Consider the following 24,451-nt stretch of genomic DNA (forward strand, 5'->3'; position numbering starts at 1 on the left):
TGAAAGGAAGAGAAGACGGGCAATTCTGATAGACTTTGATGCAGTCGCCGGTGCAAAGTGGCGGTCTTCCATTGCAGCCTAAACGAAATGCCATGTCGCTTCCACAGTCGATTTGGTGCTGAAAACACCTCACCCGTCCTCTTTTGTCAAAGCAAACAAGAGACGAAAGCAGCTCGCCAACCTTTGTCCTACCACCGTTCGCCCACAAAGGAGAGGCCAAGCTGAAGCATATATGACAAAGCCAATATTTACCATCTTAATCGCAGACCTAACCATGATTGGAGAGCGATGGACGCCGACCTAATTGGTGACGATCGAGATGGGGTGCAGCAGTGCACTGCTTGTGGAGCAGATGGGTTATGGTTATGGCGATCGATGATGTCTTACTGGTTTCATTTAAGAGGGTTAGCGGCCAAATGACGTGAAGAAGAAGGGAAATACTTGAATGTAATGAATGAGGAATCGAGGATGGGGGCCTCCTTCCACGCTTACCACGAATCCCTCGGTGGCTGCTTTTTAGGCTACCGGTGGTGTGGTGTGATCCAAAGAGCCCAAGTGAGACGTAAAGACGAGAGAGGTCGCGCGGTTTAAAGTTGAGTGCAAGTCTGTGGAGGAGACGGCACGGTGGGCGCCACTCTTCGTCTCCATCTGGACTCCTTCCCCCGGGTCATTGTACAGCACACATCGGATCACGCATCTGTGACGTGTGGGACCCACTCTCTCTGCTTGGGGTCACTATCTCGGCCCGTGAAGAGGGTGCCGAAGTGGGTACCGAAATAGAACGTCAGCGCCGCGTGGCGGTCGAGGACTCTAAGAGGATGGCGGCGGCGTCCCGCACGAAACAGCAAACCACGTTCGGATCCAGTTATGCGCAACCGCGTGGCAGGGTCGCTTCGGGCGGTGGAAACGAGTCGCGAGTTCGAAGGCGAAGCAGCAAATATCACTGCAAACTAAACGACGGGATCCATCGTCTCTCGGAGAACTCTTACTTCGCAGGGGAAGACCGATGAATCCGACGCGCACGAACGCGGAAAAGATCTTTACACCATCAAATCACGACCGTATAGAATTAATCGGACGGAGAGCAAGGATCACATGGGTCCCAGCGGTTAAAAGTCTGCCGACATGTGGTCCAACGTCTGACCGTCGTCCAAACGCCAAACCCACCTGACGGAGGCGGCATGGTGCACGACGTCTAGTTTCCAATGGGAGGTCGCCACGTAGACGGCCTCGCTTACGCTTCCTTCACACTCGCGGACCACATGAACGCGGCAGCCGCCCGTGGCGGGACCCGCGTGGGTGCCACCGCGAGAGCCGCTTTCATTGGTCATTGGGTACCGCAATACCCAAATTCGACCCATATGCCCTCTGCATCTTTCCTCTTCGTTCCTCCTTCGTTACGTTATGATGAGCGAGGAAACACTGCTGCAAGAGGAATCATTCACAGGAACAAACACGGTGCATTGGGAATCACGAATCACGCAAAGATAGGAACAAGCGAGATGAATTCTTTTATTCCCACAGGTTCCTGTGGTTTGCAGGCATGCATCTCTCCTTGTGGATTCACCAAGCTTTACATATTCACAGTTACTACAGAGTCTACAAACCTTTCTATCACAAAATCTCAACAAACACTACAACTATACCTTCAAAGCTTATTCAGATCACAGGTCTTCTCCATCAGCTCTGCTCCGATTGCTCGTGTGTTTACCGGCACCGGCCTCCACACGAAGAAGCACTGAGTGCCGCGGATGATGTTCTGGCGCTTGCTGTGGAGAAGAGATTGATGGAAGCTTCTGCGGAGTACATACTACTGTGGTTTAATACATGCTACGAAGCCTCGGTAATAGTGATGCGAGGTGGGGGGGGCTTAGAATTCCAGCATTATGCTTCCGAAGGGGGCTCGGTGGGGGATGCCCTTCCTTCTCTTGGCGCTGCGGAAGCTGGCGGCGGTCGGCGGCGGCGTCGATGGGGTGAAGCTCTGTGTGGCGTTGCTCTTCACGCTGCCGCGGCTCGTGCTGGTGTCGGAGGCGTCTGAGTCGGAAGCCGCGGTTGACTGCTTCGTCTTCTTCTTGTTCTTCTTCTTCTGGGGATGGTTCTTTTTCTTCCTGTTGTAGTCAGAGGCGGCGCCCGCAATCTGAAATGGGGATTTCATCGAACAATTGGTTAGAGGAGAAATTAGCGGAAAGATTGGATTTTGATAGTGGTGGTGCGGAAGAAGGTGATAGGGAGGGGGAAACCTTGCAGCCGAGGGAGCAGAAGCGGAAGGAGTCCACGAGGCTCCGCTCGCAGACCTCGCAGATGTTGGTGACGCCCTTGCCGGGCCTCTGCTGGGGGCGCTCGTTGAGGAAGACGACGCGGGCGCTGTTGATAATGTAGGTCTGCACGCCGGTGATGTCCAACACCTTCTGGATCTCCGAGACTCGGATCACGTCGTGGTAGGACGACCGTCGTATCTGAAACCAATGCCAGCAGAAAACCATATCTCATCATCCTCGCAACGATTCCGTCCCTTGCGGGATGAACATGGATACGATTCTGGGGGATGCAAACGGACCTGGATGGAGCGATGGTCGCTGTGACGCGCGAGGCAGAGGGAGCACAGGGCGCCGTTCATGCAGTCGAGACAGTACATATTACACTCGCTCTTGTGGGCGTCAGCGTGCCGCTTGCATTGCACGAAGAAGTTCGTCGACAGCAGCGGGCGCAGCCACGGCGGCCACTGCTCCTCCTCCTTCCCTCCCGCTCCCTGTTCCAGTCCGTAGTATCAGACCCCGCACGGAAACACAAAACCAGCAGAAGGAAACGAGAAAAAGCCACATCTTTCAGAATACAAGACAAAAATCTCACCATGATTCCTCTGTTCTTGCTGTCAAGCTCTTTGAACGGAGATTCTCGATCGATCGCCACCTGGATCATCGGAAAACTCCCCCCTTTCCTTCCGTCTGCTAATTCTTGGTGTGGGAATCAAATAGCTTATGGCAAGAGAGGAGACGAGGGAGCAGAGGTCTCTGCAGGGAACCGAGACAGGTAGAAAAGTCGTCTTTGTAGACTTGAGAAAGAGAGAGAGAGAGAGAGAGAAAGGGGGTATAGTGGGAGGATGAGGATGGAGAAGGATTAAGATGCGTTGGTTGCAAGGAAGCCTCGCTTCTTTCTTCTCCCCATCACTCTCATGCATGTCTTTTCTACATATATTTTTCTCCGCTATTTCTCCTAAACCAAATTACAGTATTGGCGTTGGTCAAACGTACTAAACATTGTTCAATATAATGCGTTGTCCTTTGAGGAGGGCAATTTCATGCCATGATCCACAATTTGGATGCCTCCAATGTGGACTTTCTTCTCCTCATGCTGACAAGCATCTTACGACAGCACACTATTCTTTGGTAGGTGTCATTAAGCAATTAAGATTGGAACCCAAATGTCATGATAAGAGTTCCTATGCCAAGTTGGAGATATTGCATTCATAAAGGTGAGCTATGTCTTGTGCATTGGAAGATGTGAGGGTGGGTCAAGTCAAGTAGGAGATGGGTCTCTGTGTGGTGTGGTAGATGTTGGTGGATCACTCCCTCTCTCTCTCTCTCTCTCACGAGTGGAAGATGATCCCAGGTGCTGTGTAAAGCACACTAAATGCAGGAATATGCTTTGCCTTTATCTATGATATGGAAGGAAGAACAAGGAAAAATTATTAGGCCACTAGCAGGTGGCACAATTTCTTTTGTTGTAGTGCATTGGCAAAACTGGAATGGGACTGAGAAGAAGAATCAAAGCGTCATCTTCCAATCATGTCGAGTGGATGTCTGATGCACACTTGTCATGCTAATTCGAGTTATAAAGATCAGCTATGTACTGATTTCTTCATGTCGACACTTCTTTCGTTAGCATCTCTTAAATCAACCATAGTTTAAGTCGATTTATTTATGATTGTCCGATACGATAATATTTCTTTAATATTTAAGTTAATCTAAAAATTGAGGAATTCGAGAAGCGGAGACCGACGGCTATGATTGCATCCGAGTCCCATGTCAGTCCAATGGATGCCGACGTGGATGTGTTGGGCTGTGACGTGGGCCTGGATTGCCTACACGTCAGCCCTCGTCGGATGGCATCCTAGCATTAGTGCTCGCCACCCCGACTTAAGGCACGACATGGATCTTGCCGGGAGGGAACGGCGTTCCATCCACGGAGATGTGCCTGCGTTGACGACGCGGTGGAGATGTGCCCTTTTGGCTTGCGATCGGAATGCGTTGCTTTCCCGTTTCATAAAGCTATGCTGATCCCAAATAGTCTCTCTCTTCGCTTTGCCTACGAACGATCATCGGAGCTTAGCGTCATCAAGAACGAAATCATGATGGTTTCTCTGTTGACGAAGCGCATGCTCTGGGTCAAACTTCAAACCCTCGCCTACCTCGCCTGTGCAAGTCTGATCTCATTCAAAGAGGAAGCTTCCTTCATATTTCTTCCACAGGAACCGGCATGCCATGTGGAATAGAACATTGGCCACTGTTTTCGCTCCATGAACAATCTCTTAGAGAAGAAGAAGAAGAAGAAGAAGAAGACGAATGACTACTGCTACATAATTCTCCCCCCTTCGTACCTGAATTAATAGCTTGGATGCGACATCCTCTTCAGCCATTTAGATTCAAGAGACGACTTTGACGTTTAACTGCCGATCGGGTGAGAGTTTGGATTCCACAAGACAGATCTTGAGCTGAGAGCGTTTGTCCCCCAGGTGTTCGAGCAATTGATTGACTCATTGGCGTCAGGGCTCCATCCGGCCCACATGATCGAATCATTAGCCAGTGAAGAAATGATGGGCTTGTCACAGGTCTGATGCTCGGCTCAAACCTGCTCTGCCTCTCTTCCATGTTCGTGGCAAGAGAAACCCCACGGAGATCCAGCTTTTTCTAGGCAGTACCGTCAATTGTGTGGCAAGAATAACTCCACTTAGAACCTGCTCTCGGAAGAGATGGCTGCACATAGGTGTCCATATCCACCCAGCCTGACAAGTCCCCGAGTGCTCGACACAGCTGCTGCGATCCCCCCCCCACCCAAGACCTGCATCAAGCAGTGGAAGTTTCAGAGCACATGTTATCCATGTCAGAACACACCGTTTCTTCTCGTGCAATGGCAGTAACAGTAGGGTAAAAAACCTCGCGGTAACGGCGCCCAACTCTTTTCTTATTCTTCTGATGACTCGTGGACGCAGCCAGGTCCACCTGGTCTGACTCAGTGAGTTAGTCACTCGACTGTTGCATAAAGAAAGGCCGCCGACACGGCGATCATCTTTGCTGCCATATTACCGCCCACTATGTCAACGCCTGTCGTATCAAATCTCTGCTTTCGAGATTTGCCATCTGCGCTCGTCCCATTGGATCCAAAAAAGCGCAGAGAAAGGAAGGCTTGCGGAGCAGTAGGATCTAATGCTGGCGCCAGCGGACTTGAATGAGTTGCTTAGGAACATTAGCAGCCACGACGACCGACGACGGACGGCGTTCTTGAGGTCGGCTTTCCTTTGAAATGAACAGATAAGGACGTTGTGTATCTTTATGCCTGTAGCAGTGTTTGATTGACTGGGGCACCATTAAGTGTTGAAACTGGCGACATTGTGCTCGCAAGTGGTAGTTGTGTGACCACCTACTACATGGATTAAAGAAACATGTCCGATCCATCCTTGTCGTTATAGTACCTGTAGTTATGGGACGGAACGAAGGGGAGTCGTGGCATCAGCCGTAAATATGGATGCCGATAATGGCGTTTGGAGAGCGGAGAGCCGGCCCGCCGGTTCATGCGGTAACGGGCCCCATCCCGGTTCTGTGAACCGGTGCCGGCTCGACTCGGTTACTTCTGTGGCCTATAAAGGAAGGATTTGGCGAGTTACGGGAGAGGGCAGTTCGAGTGAAAGCCGAAATCTTCGCGCCCTCTCTGTCTCGCTTTGTTGCTACAAAGACGAGAAGAGCGGACGGCGGAGAATGAGGGGCGACCGGGGATCGACGGCGGAGGAGGCGGTTCCATGGTGGGAGAAGGAAGTCGCAGCAGCGGCGGCGGGGGATGACGAGGAAGGGTGGAAGTGCCGGAAACAGCACGCGCAGCCCCTTTACGGAGTCTGCCCCTCCTGCCTCCGCGATCGTCTCCTCCGTCTCTGCCCGGACTGCGCCAACGTCCGCCCTTGCGGTTGTTTCCCCTCCTACTCCTCGTCGTCCTCCTCGTCGTCCCTTTCCTCCACCGATCTCGCCAGATCCGGAGGAGTAGGAGGAGGAGGAGAAGAGCGTGGGGGCGTTGGGATCGGAGTGGTGGGTCCAGTATCGCGGCTGATGGATAGCGAACCGGCCTTCCGGCGGTCCCGATCGGTGGGGTTCCAGCTGCTCAGGACGAGATCGGTGACTTCCACAGCTTCCGAAGTCGGCAACGTCGCGCAACCGTCTCCTCCGTCTGGAGGCGGCAAAGGGTGGGCTACGTTCTGGCCGTTCTCGTGGGCCCTGGGAAGGAGGGCATCCGCGGAGACGGCGGGGGCGAAGCTGTACAGGTCGAGGTCGGTGGCCGCGGGGCGCTCGCCGGATGCGAGTGGCGGCCGCAAGGTGGGGAGGGGGAAGGGGTCTCGGAGGTGGCACTTCCCGAGCCCGATGAAGGTATTCCGACGCCAGAAGTCGACGATGAGGGTAGTTCAACAGCGGTCACCGTTGTGGCGGGGGTGAGAATGACCACCCTCGACTCGGAGAAAAGAGGTGCGTATAAGGAGATTCCTTTTAGCCTCTTGATTAATGTCGGCTAATTATTATTACTATTGTCACCGCCGTCTCATATTTTTGCGTTTTGTAAATATAATCAATTAATTAGCACGGATAAATGAGATAATAATCAGGTCCGTGGGATGTCCATCAGACGGTTATCAACCGCACTGAGGAGGGGGATCGGAATAGTGTAAATAGTTTGGGTTTCTTAGGGGAAAGTGCCAACGGAGGCCCTTCTTTAGGGATCGCACGTGCAGGGTGCGTCCGTTGGTGCACGTGACGACGTCGTCGCCTCTCACGTTCGTCCCATCGAACGAGGCGCGACGATTGGGCTGTGGTCGTTGGCAACCACGATGGCGACAACTGACACGGTCCTCCCACGTCGAGAACCGCCATTGCTGCCATGCTCTGCTTCCGGTCTGTGCCAAACAGGGAGCGTCTCCGCAGGCACGAAGTTTCAAACGGCCCGAGCAGAGAATTATTGTTAACGACGGAATGAAAAGAGGGGAGAGGGGTCTCGTTTATTCTTTCCTTTGGAGATGGAAATATTGCTACGGAACCACCGGTTAAAGAAGGTCATGTTGTCTATTTTCCGTGAAATGTTTCTTATGGATTTCCATGTTCGACAGTAACTAATGTAAATTTTCCAGTTGTTCAAACCATGCAATACTTTTAGTTACATCCATCTACTTGTAGTGCAGATTCTGTCCAGGCTTGACTTTTTTTATGTATCAAACGGACAGATTCCAAGTCAACGAGACTGTGACAGAATACCCATTACCCTTGTTGAGTTCGTTCCTTAGCCGGTCATCTCCATGGACACGTAAAGGCCCAGCCCATAGCCATCGCATTAGAGATGAGGCAAATGCTCATCCGAACTTTCATTTCTTTGTGATTCAACGTGGAAACGTTGGATTCCTCTACCAGTCCCACGTCACCCAGCATCGATGTCTCGGATGATTCAGTCAAGATTCCCAGTTTTGTCGGTGCACGAACAACATCTACAGTTCTTCCACTCCCTTTGTTTCCATACCCGATCGACCCCCTCAAATCCTTGGGTGCGGGCCCCTGAAAACCGGGAACCTTTGAGTTAAGTCGAAGACAGCCCCCTCTTCCGATCCGGAGCAATGAACCGACGGCTGAGATCCAATCAATGGACCAACAAACCAACCCAAACGATCCGCTGTATAAATGGGCCCCACATGCGGTTTCCTGAGCCACCAATCCCCTGCATTCCTAAAGAAGAAGACGAGAGAGAGAGAGCGAGAGAGATAGAGAGAGAGAGCCACATTTTATAGCCATACTTTGTATAGAGGGCAACCAAGGGGCCAAATTCCTTCCTCCTTTCTCCATGAAACCCTGATAAAAGAGGGACAGAGGTGGGAGAAGAGGGGGATCGAATTGTCAGCAGACAGCGAGGGAAAGAGACCGAGGAATTGTGGGATTTCCGTACGTTGACTTTATCGATCGATCGATGGGGGCGGAGGGGATGATGGAAGGGCGGCTGGTGTTCACGTACGGCACGCTCAAGCGCGGCTTCTCCAACCACGGCCTCCTCCAGGACATGGTCCGAACCGGGGACGCCGCCTTCGTGGGCGCCGCCCGCACCGCCGGCCGCCTCCCCCTCGTCTGCGGGCCCTACCGCGTCCCTTTCCTCCTCAACCTCCCCGGCGCCGGCGAGCGCGTGTCCGGCGAGCTGTACGCCATCTCCCCCCGCGCCCTCGCCCGCATGGACGAGCTCGAGGGCACCCGCAAGGGCCACTACGAGCGCCTCCCCATCTCCGTCGTCGTCGTCGGTGGCGACGGCGGCCAGGAGGCGGCGGAGGTGGACGCGGAGGCCTACTACGCCCACCGGAGCTACGCGGGGGAGCTGTGGAGGCGGAACGAGGAGACGGGGTACAAGGTGTACTCGGAGAAGGAGGCCAAGGGGTACGTGAAGCGCGCGGATCGCCCGCAGGACATCACCTTCCTCGACCAGATCCGCATCTTCTTGGCCTCGCCCCAGACTTAATAGTACTTAACCGGATGCCAATCTCCTCCTCTCCTCTGCTCTTCGTTTGCGTCGGGTTTCTCTCTTTCTCCTTCCTCTAACATCTCTGTAATAAGCCCTCTTAGATTTCACCAGAGCAAGCAATTTGGCTTGCTGTGTCGCCACTGTAGTTGGGCTTGATGAATTGGGATTGCTCACATGGAATGGTCATATTCAGCTGAAATCTTATGCTCGTTCCGATATCAATTGCCATCATGTGTGTGTGTGCGCGCGCAGAGACACGCTGATACGTTCCGATATCAATTAGTAGGAAGAGTGCACGTAATGAGAAGCTTGGCTGCCTCGCCTCAAAGCTGCAATGCCATGAACAGCTCAAAAGAACTCATCAACATTCAAGAAAAGATATGTGAGGCGACGTGCTGCGGTTGGAATCTATGGTCTACCCTCCAAATTGGGATTCAGAATGATGCCTCAGGTCATGAAATCATCGAGTGACGGTGGAGAGGAAGGTTTGAAGCAAATTCTCAATTTGCTTCCTCTTGTTCTTCGTGTGGACGACACCTTTTTTGGACGAACGGGAAGAGGTGGACAAAGTTGGCAATTTGATATGCTGCTCTTTTGGAACGTTCGTCATAGGACACAGGTGTCACCGAAAGCAAGGAATACAGAGAAGAAAAGTCAAGAGGGTGACATCTTCCGCTGCGTTTAGAGATCGGCGAAGAGGAGCGTACGACGAAGGTAATGGAAGCGACCACCGTGTCCACTACTTTAGGCAGATTTGCTGTGGCGGAGATGGGGGTTGGTGTGGCTTTGCAGCCTAGAGACGGCTGAGTGGAGATGATTTGCCTCTACAGGATAACGTAGTTGGTGACGGTGGGAACGATTCGATTAGGTTGAAGCCGGAAGTAGAAACTGGTGGATCTGTCTTCCACGAGTCGAAGTGGTGTTGAAGGCTGAAGCTGGGACTCCTGATCTATCTTCCATGACTCGAAGTAGTCATGACGACGACACCATCGACTCGAGCATGCTGTCCTTCCAAATCAACTCAACCCACCGTAGTGAAAGCCATGGGCTGGACTGGCCTAATGGGCCCTTACACCCTTCGTTTCCCCACTCATCTCTCTTCATGATGATGTAAGCTAAATGGATCTGATTGCGTTTCTTCTTTGGTGCTTTACGCTTCCCACGAGCCATGCCGTCAATTCTATTGCCATATATGCACTCCTATCTCTCCGCCTCTTTAGTCTTCTTGTACTCTTCTTGTTTTATAGGATAACCTCTAACTTAAATAATTGGAAGGAGCTGTTGTATAGGAGCTTATGTTGATGGACGGACACATTGATAAGGCTAAACCAATGAAACCACGGAGCATCGAAATGAATCCGATTAGTTTTGTCCATCGCTATGTCTATGGACGGTCTATTTTTGACAATATCATATCTTTTCTACATGTGAGGTGAGACAACACTTTTTTAATCCTAATTATGATATTGGTTTCGACCCCAAATCGATATCGATGATTTTAGTTTTTCAAAATCGAAACCATAACTAAATCAATAAGGGCTAGCTTTAGAATTGTAATCACAATCAATAGTTTTGGTTCTAGTTTCGATTTAAACAAATAATTTTTTATTTAAATTTTTTAAATATAAAAATAATTCATAAATTATTTTTAAATATAAAAATAATTCATAATTTATTTTTAAAAAATAAAAAAATATTTTAAAATTATAGGAGGGATGATTTGAGCCGAAACTAGAATCATCAGTTCTGGAGCTGACAATTTCGAGAAGAAATAGAAACATAAATCATTTGGGATTGATTTTAGTTCGATTTGAAACTAGTAAATCATTAGACTGATTAGATTTGAGTTCGAACTGAACCATCATTTAACCTTTCTCTTTTTTTTGGGGGGATAGGTTGATTGTTTGATGGATGTAGAAGAATACAAGTGGCTGAAAGTAGTTAGAGTCTTTCACTTCCTAATCAAACATGCAGATCTATGGATACAATGGTAGATTTAGAGATTAATAAAATATATTAAGATTTTTATATTTATAAAAATTAAATATCTACTTAGTGATAAACCCTATGATATTTTCATAAATAGAATCGACGAAATAATAAGATTAAATATTTTACTTTCATAAGTATAAAGATCATGATACTATACATGATTAATTACATAATAAAATATATAATTAATTAATTTTAAATTTGACGTCATACGATACTTAGCATGACCACTATTTAAAAAAGATTCACGTAGCTAACAAATGATCTTCTAAAGATGACTTTTAACTCTTCCGGTCAAATATCTTATCGATTTCGTACATTTCCGATTCTAACCTGATTTTTGTCACACATGCGCCGGTTTTTGTGGCACACGAGACCGATACATGACCGATATGTAATCTTACCGGACCTAATCATAAATTTACAATAGATTTAAGTGATAATAAAGATGATAATATTAAATGTACGAAAAATTATATCAATTAACTTAGTCGGAAATATTCAAATATCGTATTTATTATAAAAACAAAAAAACAAAAAATAATAACAAAAACCCTGCCCGGTCACGTGACCACGCCCGACCTCCTCTAATACTCTCCTCCAAGTCAATCAATCGACACACACACTGTAATCCCCTTCCCTTCCCTTCCCACATCGAATCCCCCCTTCTCCCCTCTTCCTGCTCCGACGACTCGATCATGACTCGTCCTCCCCCTCCTCTCTTCCCGTTGTCGTCGTAGGCAGATCGAATTCAAGGAGAGAGAGAGAGAGAGAGAGAGAGAGAGAGAGAGAGAGAGAGAGAGTATAATGGATCACTCGAGGAACCACCACCATCATCACCAACAACAACATCTGGGAGTCAACAAGCTAGGTAAGAACATCCGCAAGAGTCCTCTCCACCAGCCAACCTACTATTCCAACCCAAAGCCACAGCATCCTCCTCCTCCTCTTTCTCAGCAGCAGCAGCCACCGCCGCCGCAGCCGCAGGTGTACAATATCAGCAAGAACGACTTCCGCAGCATCGTCCAGCAGCTCACCGGCACCCCCTCCCGCGACAACAGCCCCGCCCCTCCCCCTCCCCGGCCGCGCCCGCCGCAGCCGAGGCCCTCCAGCATCCGCCTCCAGAAGATCCGTCCCCCGCCGCTCGCCCCCATCGCCCGGCCGCCTCCCCCGCCGCTCGCCGCCTCCCGCCCTCCTCCCCGCTACCCTCCCCCCATCCCGTACCAAAACCCTAACCCTAACCTGCCCCCCGCCGCGGTTGACCCTTCTTCCTTCCCGCGCCGCTTGCCCTCCGCCGCTGCCGCCGGCCCTGCGTGGGCTGACTCGCCCGTCTCCGCCTACATGCGCTATCTTGAGAGCTCTCTCATCAGCTCCGACACGTCCCGCCAACCTCATCCCCAGCCACAGCAGCACCTGCCGCCCCTTCCGTCCCCGGGACTGCTTCCCTCTCCGCGCCCCCCGATCCCCTTGCCGTCCCCGAGGGCAGTCGCGAATTCGAGCTTTATGCCTCCTCCTCCTTCCCCGTCAGCATCGGCCCTGCCTTCTCCCAGCACGTTCTTGAACATCCTCTCGCCGAGATCTCCTTATCCGCTGCTTTCACCCGGGTTCCAGTACCCTCCGCCGCTGACCCCCAACTTTGCTCTCTCACCATTGTCTCAATCTGGGATCCTGGGGGCTGGACCAGTTCCTGGTCCGCATCCACCACCCTCTCCCGGGCTCTGGTTCCCTCAATCGCCCTCTGGATTTTTACCCATTCTGAGCCCCAGATGGAGGGATATGTTGTAGCTCCCAAGTGTGACCGGTGTTCCTCCACCACCTTTTCTTACAAGGTAGCAAAGACTTTCTCCTGTATCAAAAGTGTTGCAAAGTGTAGCAATTTTAATATCTATGTATTGGTCTGACCAAAGTCACCACGCAAGTGTTCAAGAAGACATGCAACTTTGGTTCTGGAAATTACCTTAAAGCTGTATGCAGTACAGAGTACTGGGAGTTCAAGATGATGGAAGTGTAACGAGAAATGAGGCAGGTGAAGTCTAGTCTATTTTAATTTCTTTTTAGTTAGTTGTTCCCTGCTAAATGTTTGTATTTAATTCTAATTCTGAATCTATTGATTTCATTTGCATTGCTAAATGCTAGTGTTTGAGTTTATGATTCTCGGCGTTGCATTGATTATTGAGTACGGACTCAGCTTTTCTTTTCTGCATTACTGGTATTGATGCTAAGAGAAAATAATAAACACTTGCTTATCTTGTGATTTTTGTTCTTCAATGACATGGCCAAGAAAAGGAATCTGTGTCATGCTGATCTGTTGCAATATCTTGACATGAAACATACTGTTTACTTTTCGGTATGCATGTTATTGTTTTTCTCGAGTGCCTTGTTTGATGCAAAATATTATTGTTTAACCAGAGACAATGTCTTACATTGGTTTCTACTGCACCTACAGTAGAATAAATACTAAATTTTTCTTTGCATTCGAGGTAACATTCTTATTGTAGCTTATAGTTTTTATGTGCAATATATCATCTATGACTGATTGTCCGAGTTGCAATTGCCTAACTTCTAATGATTTGAGGATGAAAAGTGCTGTTTCCATCTAAATTTCATCTAGAAAATTATCTGATATCTTGCCTTCTAAAAGATTATGCATTGCATTTAAGTTGATTTCATTCACCTACGGCATTACAACAATTTGTCCTTTTAACTTACGATCAATTAAGATTCAGCCTGGTTTCTTGGCGAACTTGCATGCCAAGTGACCACAATATTTAGTCAACTTCAAACCATCACTTTTGACCTGGAAGTAGTTTATTGACATGTTTTTAATATTCCTAATAGAATTAGATGACTAGACTTTTGTTTGCAATAACATTGACAAAAGCCTGAGACATGCAATAAATGAGAAAGTTTGGATTTCTCGCCCACATGTTTTATGATCTTCAGTAACAGTTGAGTCTGAAGGAAAACAATCATTTATCTCTCTTGCTTAATGCCTGACCTAGACCTCTCCTTCACTTGCGGAACCGCGGCAGCTGATTACGATGCAAACATATGGCTGCATGACCGTTATTGTTGAAGAATATAAGACAATGGGCCTTGGTATCATGATAAGATTGTTGCTTCGCGGTCGAGGTGCCAGAGTTTGAGTCATGGTAACAACCTCTCTGCTTGCAAGAGTAAGGTTGCATACATTGGGCCATGTCAAGATTGCACTCTTAGAATTAATGTCATCCAAGTTAATTTATTACTCTCGTTTTCTGTATTGTCTTTTAACTATCCTCCTTCAAGGATTGATTTTAAGCTATGTGTGTGACAAGGATGTGGAGCTTTTGAGTGGAGTGATTGTGATACATCAGCTAGTTTGATTTTTTGAGTAGGTCTTGAGGTAGGTTGCATGCAAGAGTTTGAAGAAGGGAGCCTGTAATATCATAATTAAGTTCCAAAGTGAAGGTAGATGTTGGATTAGGTTCTTGTATAAGATTTTGATGGGACTACCAATAACTGGTTATTATCATGATATGTGGTTAGATGTTTAAACTACTTATGTTATTGTGTTATCATTTAACTTGTAGAAATTGGTATTGAAGTATCTCTATGGGCCTTTATGTTGTCTAATATGCGCCATAATGGATTTGGATTATATATGTTGGATTTTTAACAAAGTAAACAATCCTGTAGCCAGGGAGATTATGATGTCCCAGTAGTAACATGTTGAGAATCATGAATAAGTTGCATCGGATATAATTGCCTGACAAAATTAGTATATATTGGGTGCATTCTGAGCTAGACAGCTAAAGCCATGTACTAGTTAACTTATTTGGCAAGTAGGTCTATCTAGTTAATGTATTTCACACCAAAGGTATTTATTTAACCTTTGGTGTGAAATAGTTAGTCAGCATCAGTTAAAACTATATTATCACTATGATTACCACTAGTGTTTTTCTTCCATGTGTCGTTTACAAAAAGATCTTCACCTTTACCGGTATGTCCAACACTGTCAAAACAATCCGTTGATTTTATTCATCCAAGTTGTTCTTAATTCAGGTCCAATTGAACCATCAACTCTCCCTGGAGGCTTACCTCCCTTTATTTGATAAAAAGTGCCATAGATGAATAGTTGTTTTGGTCATAAACTTCCAATAAAGGGGTGAGAGTTACTTTGTAAAGCAGCAAGATTTTTTGATCTGTTTGCGAGGATTATAAACTACCAGATTTTTAGTCGGTATGAGTTACTTGCTATCCACCTTTCTAGTTCTTGTTGTCAATTAGTCATAAAATTGTTCAGATTGTGCAAACAATGGAAGTGGCCTCTTGTTGACACAAAAGTCAATCGGTCATACGGAGGTGGGTTCGCATCTTATTGAACCTTGGACATCGTTGCACGATACAAAATAAAGCTTATGAATAAATTCCTAAAAGCTTACATTGTAAAATTATCACTGTGATATTTTGCTTCTACATTTGGATCTATCTAAATTTACAGGTAGTTTACTGAATTAGGCAGGCAGTAGTTGCAAATATTGACAGATAATATGCTTTTTTTTTCTTGTTAAGGATTACCTACCCCTTGAAAATGTTGATGTTTACCTTTCATTCTATATGTATACATGCTCACATTCATATGCATAAAACTCGATCTTGAGGTCGAGATTTTGAAGAGATGAGTGGATTAGTCTTACTAAGCTGAATTGATGGTTATACTAGTTTTTGTTTTTGTCTGTATTGTAAAGAAAATGTTCCCATCCTTAAACCTGTGTGTAGAACGATGTTGTTCGATTGATGTCTTTACTCGCCACAAAGAACCTTTGGAAAAGATCCTCGTAGCCAAGACAACTCGTCGGGACCTTTAGAGGTTATTGTTGCTGTGGTAGTAATGTTGGGGAACACAATAGGTATGATGCTTTTTTGCAGTTGCTGTGATAAGTGTTGACTTCATAGGTACCCCTCCATCTTCGTCTTTCAGGGTTTTCTCATTTCCAAAGGGAAATTTGGTTTGTGATGTCTCTGCAAGACTTGTTTATATGTGGGCCGTGTGAATAGGAGGATCTCAAGGAGCAAAGAAGAAGATGTCCGTGCCTCGGATATTGTTCGATGGAACAGAGTAAGGTGGTGGGATGGTGTACGCTTTGTGTTGTGATGCAGTGAGTCAGAGTTTGAGATATTCGTGTACAGACCCCTAAATTTTGCCGCTCCGCATGCTTAGTTCTTAAGGCTTCTCGCTGTCGGAGTCTTCTTGCTTTCTCGATTCCATCATCTTCGCGCTCTATATGCTCAGAGAGAGAGAGAGAGAGATCACAAGGGGCTTTTGGTCCCGTTACATGACGGTCGATACACGGTCAACTAACCGCCGTTAAACTCTTTGCACAAAATGGCGATTTGGAAGTTATGGCAAGGTGGGTTTGGAGGAGTATATATGCAATTTCGCTGGTGTGATAGGAAGGAAACTGAAGGCGCTAAAGGAAGAGGAGGAGGCACGTTCCACCAAACGATCTTCCCAGTCGCTCGCCCATCTCGCAACCCCTTTGATTCGATTCGAGTCGCCGACGATCGCGTCTCCATGTGGGTGGTGATCCTCTGCGGACTGATCCTGTTCAAGATCCTCCGCCGAATCTTCCACCGCGACGATGCCTTCCCGGACATCGACAGCTCCGATTCTGACGCTAGCTTCGCCGTCGCCGCCAGGTACGCCGGATCCCTTCCGTATCCTTCGAGACCCTGGTCCCCCCCCCCCCCCCCCCCCCCCGCCCGCGATCCAGGTCGCTCGAACCTGATCCTTTTTGCTCCCCGTGTTGTTGGCGTCGCAGATTGGAGAAGCTCTACGGCGGCAAGACGTTCGTCGGGCTTCGGATTCCCGACGCCGATGCCGGTGTTCGACAGCACATAGATGTCGTTCTTGTTACGAAGAGGTCTGTTCTTGATCGATCGCTTTGCCTTGGAAAAACAATTCAAAACGAAATCTTCCTTTCTTTTATTGGTTATAAAATCTATTTACCACTATTTTTTTGCTTACAACAACAAGTTCTTGATTTTTTGGGTGCGCTATATAATCCACAGTTGGCGTTCTTAGCGTTCAAAGCAGTTGTTCTTCATGATGTTTATGACATTCAATGGCCAATATATCTTTTATTAATCACAAGTTATTCTCACTAGAAATTCTGCTCTTTTTGCTTTTTTATAACCTCGAGAAATATTGGATTTGGATCCTTCTAACAAGGGGTGGAGAAATAATGGGAATCTATGATGTCAGGGAAGTCATGGTGGTGGCAGTTCGGAACTTCTCTGGTTTTGTGGAGATTGATGGAAATGAGAACTGGGTCTGTACCAGTGACAAGAAGCACAGGCCTCAGTCCCATCCGGATCCGGTAAGACATCCTTTCTGGTGTCTTCACATATCACTTGATCAAAACTCGAGGCTTTGTATGTTTCTTTACTATCTAAATTAGACTTTAGGTTTTTATAAACTTATGCTGAGTATAAACTGATCTGAACAAAATATAAGTGCTTGTATTTGTATTTGATAAGTTTATAATCTGTTTATTAAAATATAAACTAAAGAATAATCACATATATCCATACCTATCCTTTTATGATTTGTGATTTTGCTTTCTTCTTAAACAGTGTTCTTGTACTAAAATTGTATCTTTCCAGTCATATGTGCTCGACAGCTAAATGGGCTTTCTTCTTGGTGCTAATTTGAAGACATTCTATACAGTTTATATTAAATTACAATTTTTTATTACACCTTTGTTCTCCCTTTTGATGGATCAGCAACTTTATTTTTCAGGTCCTTGAAGTTAGCAAACAAGTAGCAGTTATTGAATCATACTTGGAACAAAGAGGGGTCCCTTTGCCCAAAGGACATGTAATTGGCCAAGTCATACTTCCACATCCAAATTGCAGGTGTGGTTTAGAATGAGTCAATTTATTGAGACAGCTTTACTACAATATGTGTATCATTCTTCAATTACAGTATGTAGCCTATATTGTGGATTTGTTTTTTATGGTTCTCTTACATGACCAAATTACTGATATATGTTGATTTTGAGTCACAATCTAGCATAAACTACATATATACAACGCCTAGATTGGCTGGAGTCTGATTATCCAAGGTAAAACAATTTGCTTTTAAAAGCTGGTGGAATCAACTATTGGATTTCTGAAATTTGTTTTCTCCAATCAGTTAAAACTTGTTAGGAATATCTGAGTATATAATTCTGTGACATTCCACAGCATCTATTCTTTGGTCCCTATACTTGTGGAGATTTTTTTTTCATATGTTTTATGTAAGGTTCTGCAATCTTTGACATAGATGTTGCTTGCAATTTTTAGTCCTTGTCTAGAAAGAGAGTGAAGAAAGAATGTGATTCCAATGTTGCTGCTATTGGTATTGTGTTGAATTAGTACAACATGGACATATTGTATATGAAAGGCATAGTAAGCTAATAGGATCATTGCTGGTCACTTATATATTTCCTTTATTTTTTTAAATGTTTGTATTATGGAATTTGCTGCTTAAGTTTCGATGGGTTGCAATTGTGTATGCTTTTGTATCTTAATAGTAAAAGTAAGATTGGAAACATGCATATTGAGTTTATGTATGTCACATATTCTGCTTTATCTCATTTTATGCACAACTCATATCATTTTTTAGGCCCGCCTATTCTATTTCTTCCCAACTAGAGGTGGTTTCTTTTGATAAATGGAGAGAGCTCAAGCCAAAACCACGAAGTGGATTGTCCAATTGGATCAAGGGAGCAGTTGGCAAGAGCGACATGCAAGATGGATTCTGTGAGAAACTTCATTTTATCCTGAGTACATCACCAATGTGGGATCGGTACATTCTCGTAACATATTTTATTATTATTGTTATATTTATTTGTGTGAAAGAAATGCTTCAATGCTAATTTTGTTTTATAGAGGCTTGCCAAAATGATGGTCATGCGTTATTTTCTAGAAGGTGTAAAAGAGAAAGTAGAAAAGTGGATTAATTGGGTTCAAGAGATTTAGCTCAAAGAAGATGCAATGAGCATAAGAGAAAGGTCTAGAAAATATGTGAAATCCGCCACAGTAATTGAACAATTAGTAATTCATTGAGTCAAACAGAAAGAGTTTGTATGGGTCAATGAGTTTTCCACTGGTTAAATATATAGTTGATGAGGTGGCTCTTGAACCTCTTTACTTCAATGGAAAAAAAACCTCCGCAAGAAAAAGTAACTTCTTTTTTCAAATAGTGCAAAGTTTTTAAGAGGCCTAGGTTTTAGAATCAAAGAAAACCTGATGTGTGAACCTCAAATCCACCTCAGTACAGCTCAGTTTATGGCATCTCTTGCACATTCTACATTATGTTACTATTTTACTTGTGCAGTTGATTCAACATGTTACATGTTTAAAAGACAAATTAAAGAGCACAATGTGGTGTAGGTTTTGGAATTCTAAATGCAATGTAAAACCCCAAAACTTGGACTTGTAGATCCAGACCTATCGAAACTGCTGAAACTGAGCCTCCATTCTTGATAGAACCAAACAAAAATTGAAGTGTAGAACCTCAGTGAGGGAAAATAATATTTTCAATAAATAGTATTAAAACATACCTGGGATCTTATTATTGAATCTCGGATTTTGATAATGAAACCAATTGATAAGTGTTTATAATTTAATCTGCATTTTGAGTGACGCAGGATGCTTTGATCAGGATGAGACAATTAAAGCAAGAAGAATCATGTTGTGCCGGGGGAAAACATGTCAGAAGATTGGACGTTGAGCTGGTGGATCGGTCGACGTATCGACAGAAGGCTTCAGGCCATGGATTCGGGCATCGGGCCAAGAAGAGTGGATATTGCGCCAAGGATATCGGAGTTGCGGAGTCAACTGGCCGATTGGGCAATAGGCCGCAAGAGAGGACGATGCGTCGAAGAATCAGACGAAGCGTCGAAGGACCAATGACATGCCAGACAACATGATTAATGCTTAGTATTAATTGTCTAGATCGAAGTATGTTTTTACATGTGCAGAATTAACTACGATAGCAAGACACGAAGCAAAATGAAGTCCCGAAGTCAAGGACGCGACTTCGTTGGGAGTTCGAGAGTTCGTCGGAAGTCCGGACGTTCGTCGGAAGTTCTGGTGGAACCGGTCGAGAAGTCTCGGAACTTGCCAGAGAGCTCGTCGGAACTCGCCAAGAAGATCGTCGTGAAGTCCAGGAGCTTGTCGGGAGTCCGCCGGAACATTGCCGAGAGATCGTCGAAAGATTGCTGGAAGCTCGCCGGAAGAAACCAAGACATAGGGACTTATTTAGCTTAGCAAATGTCTTAGGAATCGTAGTTAGCACGTAATTGTGTTTGGATTTGGGCTAACCCAATTAAGGGCCAGCTAGGCTCATATAAGGACTGTGTTAGGCCCAATGAGAGGCCCAAACAATGCCCCAAGAAGTGCACCATCGTGGCACAATCTTCGAGACTATGTCAGGCGGTGGTATCACCTGTCTAGGCGGTGGTACCGCTCGTGCCCGGGAAACCGAGGATAAGATGTTTTTAGGCTCCAAGTTTGAATCAACTTGAAGTCTATAAATACCCCTCTCATCCCTGGTTAAAAGAAACAAGCATAGAGAGTTTAAAAGTGAAGAAACGTTGCTGTAATCTCTTTAGAAATTCCCTCCTCCACTCTAAGTTTAGAATTCTGTAAGATAGGAGTGTGAGTGCTTGTAAGGGTTGTCTCCTAAACCCGGTAAAAGGAGAAGAGGGGTGTAAAAAGGTGGTTGGTCTTCGCCTATTGAAGGAAGACCTCTAGTGGACGCCGGTGACCTCATCGGAGGAGGAAGCTGAAAGTGGATGTAGGCCACGTTGATCGAACCACTCTAAAACTCGGTTTGCATTTACTTTGAGTAACTTTCTTTTATAACAAACTGCCTCTCCTCCTTACTGTTCTTTAACTACGTCTATATACGCTTTCACGTAAACATCTTCCAAGATCGGTTTTAATCGTACGAAGACTTTACGAAACCGGTTTTATCGAAAAGAAACGTTTTTGAAGACGACGTGATTTTATCCGCTGCACTAATTCACCTCCCCTCTTAGTGCCGACCCTTGATCCTAACACTTATGACTCATTGTTATAGAAAAAAGTTGATAGCATAAGAGATTTTGAAAATAGTTCACATCATGGGGCCTGGACCCTTGACGCTAAAATGTATTATTTAATTGAAGAGCATCTATTGTTCAGGCAAGTTAATTGATCAAAGTTTCATATATTTGATTGTTTGCTTTATCCACAACATAATTGTCCTATTATGTACAATAATTAGCTTGATATAAAAGATTCTGTAATTTAATACTGCATTTTACAGTCTCTGTTGGCTTGGCTATTTTTACTGTTTCCATTTTACAGATATGACTCTTCTAAATCGTTATTTAATGGTTCTTTCTAAGTGGCAAATGCTTTGTTTATCTCTTGCGATATGTATCAACATTTTGTTTGAAGGGAAAAACTACTGTTCTATACACAAAATATTTTGCAGCTTAGAACTTCGAGGTGACAGAAATATTCTTGGTGAGTTCGTCGAGTTTAAGGGAAACAAAAATGACATGCAAGCTTTGAGAAATGTGAAGAGGTCAAAAGTTGGTCAATTCATCGTCCAAAAGCCATCTATGTTGGGTTTAGGTAATTTCTAGATCATCTTATTTCTTTTTTTCATAAATGTTTCGATAACCAATATAATACATTTGGCAGTAATGATGACCGCATCTAGAAGTTAAATTGATTAACTGTCAGCAACAAGGGAATACAAATACATGCAGTATTATCCTGCCGGTGTACCCATGTCATGCTACAATGATAGTGAAACTAATTGAACTGACATATTTATAATCAGAAGATTAGGAACTTGCAAAAGTACACGATTATGTTTATCTTGCATAACTCAAACCAAACATTTCATATATACTCCTGACATTCTAAAAAATGTTTATCATGTTGTTTTTGCAGTATGTTTCCCTTAGCTTTAAGTCCTGATTAAATCCAAGATAATGCATGGTTCCCCCGTGGTATCATAGCATACAAGATTCATTTGCATACCACCCATGACTCTGGATAAGCTTAAAAGATATTATCAACATGTTATATGCATCGTGCATCCATTATCAGTGTCCTTGGAGCATCAGTCCCTGTTAAAATTCGTAGCGATGTTTGCAGTCGGCAATATCATGATGTGAATTAAGACCATCTTTAAGTTTCACAGTTTGTTAACAGAGTATCATATGCATAGAGCATGTTTTTAGTATCTTAACCGTTGGTGGACTTAATCCTTGTTCGGACTATACGAAGGGGTTCCAGATAATTCACATATTCTTTGAATCAAAGCACGAGTGTTGTACTTAATATTGTCTTAAGTTACTATCACAATGCAAATGCAGGTAGATCGAGGCTCCAGGTTCTATATTTCCCCCGTGATTATCGAGGCGAAGGTGCTTCTTCATTGGAATGCAAGGAAATTGCGGTCAAGCCAAGTACAGAGGTCATTTTCCAGCAGATGAACTCCAAGAAAGCCAAGAAATTTAAGCTTTCAAGCATTGTGTCTGTGACTCTTAGTGGGTAGGCAGCAGGCCTATGACATGCTACTTGCGAGAACTCTGTTATTGGTCGTGTATATGTAACCAACATCTATAGTTGCTTCACCCTTGTTCTCAGAAACGAAGTACAATCTATATATCGACATGCAATCCTTTTCCATTTTCCTTTCTGATAGAACATTGTGATAAAATGAGAGAACGCTTTCCAGCAAGTTTGTTCTTAGTATGAGACTGCATTCAGTTTCTCACAACTTTTTTGTTCGAATCATATCTTCTTGATTCTAAATACTATGTTACCAACAGCATCTGAAATTTTTTTTTAAGCTGGAAAATGGAGATAATGGAAAAACCCGAAAAATCGACGCAGCTGAAATATTCTGAAAGGAAATACAACTCATGAAGGAAGATGGGAGGGTATTCCACATCAGGATAGTGTTGTCTATCATAATTCAAATAATAAAATAAAAGGCATACTTACATTCATCTTATTGATTAATATATCATATTTACTTATCAAAAATTGAGAGTCATACTGAGAATTTGAAATGTCATCTAATATATTTTTTTAATAGATAAAAGATTTTGACGATTTATCGTAACCGTATATCGAAAACTTGTGAGTTCATCCCAGCCGTGTTTGAGCACCTAAACATGAAAGTCCATTAGGTACACGACACATAAGCCTAAACTTGTACCATCCTCTTCTATGCGTCCCACTCTTTTCTTTTGTCTGAAGCAGAGATTTGTCTTCTTCCTTATTTTGGAGTCCCGCTCGGTGATTGATGGGAAGGTGAATAATAGTACAGGATTACATCACCTCGGTTCGGATAAGATCAAATCAAAATGGTTTCCAAGAGGACAAAAAATGTGCATATTGCCACTCATTCTTGCCATTGGTACGGAATAGGTACCCCAATTATGCAGGAGGCAAAGTGCATGATGCCACTGCCCCATTGTAGCCAACCTCATGTAGTACTTTTCCTCTGAGTTCGTCTCGTGTCGTTCTATCAGCTCGATGGAAACCGATGATATTGAGAATTGATAATAAGAATTCATGCGATCAAATGATCGAATCTCAAGGATGATGAACGAGGGTAAAGACGTAATCCATAGACAGAGGCAACGATAACGTAGCCTCAACGACCATGACGGAGGCGATGGTCGACGAGAAGAGGTAAACTTGGTTTTTAGAAACTAATGATATTGAGATTTGATAATATGAATCCATTGATGAAAAGATCGAATCTCATGATGATGGATGACGGTGAAGATGTAATCCATGGACAGAGGTAAGGATCACAGAACCTCAACGATCATGACGGAGATGATAGTTGACAAGGAGACATAATCTCGTTTTTTAGAAACCAATGATATTGAGATTTGATAATGTGAATTCATCGATGATGAAAGGATCGAATCTCAGGATGATGGATGAGGGTAAAGATGTAATCCACGGAGGCGATGGTCGACAAGAAAAAAATATTATACAAGAATAAACCAAAAATAAAACACTACCACATCAAAGTCATACTCGGAATCATTGCAAGCTCCGTCGTCGTCGTCGTCGTCGTCGTCGTACGACCTAAAAATCTTCTCAGCCCCTAAAGTTCAGATTTCTCGAGTCTATCCCTTTCGTCGTTATCGCAGATCACAAGAAACAGCACCGCAAAGTTCCGGCGTCGCGAATATTCATAGGATGTCCATGTCGTCATCGCTTCCGAAATGGTTCCATTCGACATGCGGTTTACTCCGACGAGATGTATTTAGGTAATAAGTTCACTCGACTGCTCACCACAGAACTCGCCGATGAATCGGTCGATTCATATGCAAAAGATGCACTCGATCATCTACGGCGTCGCCTTTAGAACAATCTGCGGCTAAGATTACAAGTGTTTGATTCGTTATTCGATGCTTGTGAACCCCACGACAAGCCACCGGTTTAATTCGGAAGGAAAGAACACCGTGTGTTCAGCTACGGTTCTTCTCCTTTCCATTGGGTCATCAGCCATATAGTGCTGCTGCTATTTGTCACCTCTTGACTAGATTTGACACAAGATTTTTATTTATTTATTATTATTATTTTTAAATTATAAGTCCTCGAGAAAATTATTATTATTTTTATAATATTTAACTTTTACTTCAAAAATCAT

The 24,451-nt window shown here is 44.8% G+C and overlaps 5 protein-coding genes across 5 annotated transcripts; 4 read left to right on the forward strand and 1 right to left on the reverse strand.

Moving 5' to 3' along the window:
• Positions 1 to 1,490: 1,490 nt before the first annotated feature.
• Positions 1,491 to 3,104, reverse strand: LOC135634828 (protein RGF1 INDUCIBLE TRANSCRIPTION FACTOR 1-like). Its single transcript, XM_065145467.1, has 4 exons — positions 2,851 to 3,104; positions 2,558 to 2,749; positions 2,241 to 2,456; positions 1,491 to 2,137 (listed from the first exon to the last, which is right to left on the reverse strand). The coding sequence occupies exons 1-4, from the start codon at positions 2,917 to 2,919 to the stop codon at positions 1,871 to 1,873; spliced, it is 744 nt and encodes a 247-aa protein (XP_065001539.1). The 5' UTR covers positions 2,920 to 3,104; the 3' UTR covers positions 1,491 to 1,870.
• Positions 3,105 to 5,717: 2,613 nt separating this feature from the next.
• LOC103982586 (uncharacterized) lies at positions 5,718 to 7,841 on the forward strand. The gene is made up of 2 exons (XM_065148818.1): positions 5,718 to 6,725; positions 7,475 to 7,841. Exon 1 carries the CDS (start codon positions 5,739 to 5,741, stop codon positions 6,693 to 6,695), a length of 957 nt encoding a protein of 318 aa, XP_065004890.1. The 5' UTR covers positions 5,718 to 5,738; the 3' UTR covers positions 6,696 to 6,725; positions 7,475 to 7,841.
• A 201-nt stretch (positions 7,842 to 8,042) lies between these two features.
• Positions 8,043 to 8,963, forward strand: LOC135636782 (putative gamma-glutamylcyclotransferase At3g02910). The gene has a single exon (XM_065148819.1). The coding sequence runs from the start codon at positions 8,206 to 8,208 to the stop codon at positions 8,740 to 8,742; it is 537 nt and encodes a 178-aa protein (XP_065004891.1). The 5' UTR covers positions 8,043 to 8,205; the 3' UTR covers positions 8,743 to 8,963.
• Positions 8,964 to 11,316: 2,353 nt separating this feature from the next.
• LOC135581015 (protein HAIKU1-like) lies at positions 11,317 to 12,888 on the forward strand. Its single transcript, XM_065148817.1, has 2 exons — positions 11,317 to 12,566; positions 12,645 to 12,888. The coding sequence occupies exon 1, from the start codon at positions 11,545 to 11,547 to the stop codon at positions 12,520 to 12,522; it is 978 nt and encodes a 325-aa protein (XP_065004889.1). The 5' UTR covers positions 11,317 to 11,544; the 3' UTR covers positions 12,523 to 12,566; positions 12,645 to 12,888.
• Positions 12,889 to 13,035: 147 nt separating this feature from the next.
• Positions 13,036 to 22,461, forward strand: LOC103982585 (uncharacterized). The gene is made up of 7 exons (XM_018825390.2): positions 13,036 to 16,419; positions 16,542 to 16,643; positions 16,985 to 17,099; positions 17,522 to 17,637; positions 18,389 to 18,571; positions 21,251 to 21,393; positions 22,146 to 22,461. Exons 1-7 carry the CDS (start codon positions 16,106 to 16,108, stop codon positions 22,325 to 22,327), a joined length of 1,155 nt encoding a protein of 384 aa, XP_018680935.2. The 5' UTR covers positions 13,036 to 16,105; the 3' UTR covers positions 22,328 to 22,461.
• Positions 22,462 to 24,451: the final 1,990 nt, after the last annotated feature.

Source organism: Musa acuminata, chromosome BXJ3-4, assembly GCF_036884655.1.
Source record: "Musa acuminata AAA Group cultivar baxijiao chromosome BXJ3-4, Cavendish_Baxijiao_AAA, whole genome shotgun sequence".
In the NCBI taxonomy this organism is placed as follows: domain Eukaryota; kingdom Viridiplantae; phylum Streptophyta; class Magnoliopsida; order Zingiberales; family Musaceae; genus Musa; species Musa acuminata.

Bases quoted from the DNA above. Each gene is read 5' to 3' on its own strand.
- LOC135581015 (XM_065148817.1), top strand. From the start codon at position 11,545: ATGGATCACTCGAGGAACCACCACCATCATCACCAACAACAACATCTG.
- LOC135634828 (XM_065145467.1), bottom strand. From the start codon at position 2,919: ATGATCCAGGTGGCGATCGATCGAGAATCTCCGTTCAAAGAGCTTGAC. The intron at 2,750-2,850 runs GTGAGATTTTTG...GGACTGGAACAG, and splicing joins GCAAGAACAGAGGAATCATG to GGAGCGGGAGGGAAGGAGGA. The intron at 2,457-2,557 runs GTCCGTTTGCAT...CATTGGTTTCAG, and splicing joins GCGACCATCGCTCCATCCAG to ATACGACGGTCGTCCTACCA.
- LOC103982585 (XM_018825390.2), top strand. From the start codon at position 16,106: ATGGCGATTTGGAAGTTATGGCAAGGTGGGTTTGGAGGAGTATATATG. The intron at 16,420-16,541 runs GTACGCCGGATC...TTGGCGTCGCAG, and splicing joins AGCTTCGCCGTCGCCGCCAG to ATTGGAGAAGCTCTACGGCG. The intron at 17,100-17,521 runs GTAAGACATCCT...TTTATTTTTCAG, and splicing joins CTCAGTCCCATCCGGATCCG to GTCCTTGAAGTTAGCAAACA.
- LOC135636782 (XM_065148819.1), top strand. From the start codon at position 8,206: ATGGGGGCGGAGGGGATGATGGAAGGGCGGCTGGTGTTCACGTACGGC.
- LOC103982586 (XM_065148818.1), top strand. From the start codon at position 5,739: ATGGATGCCGATAATGGCGTTTGGAGAGCGGAGAGCCGGCCCGCCGGT.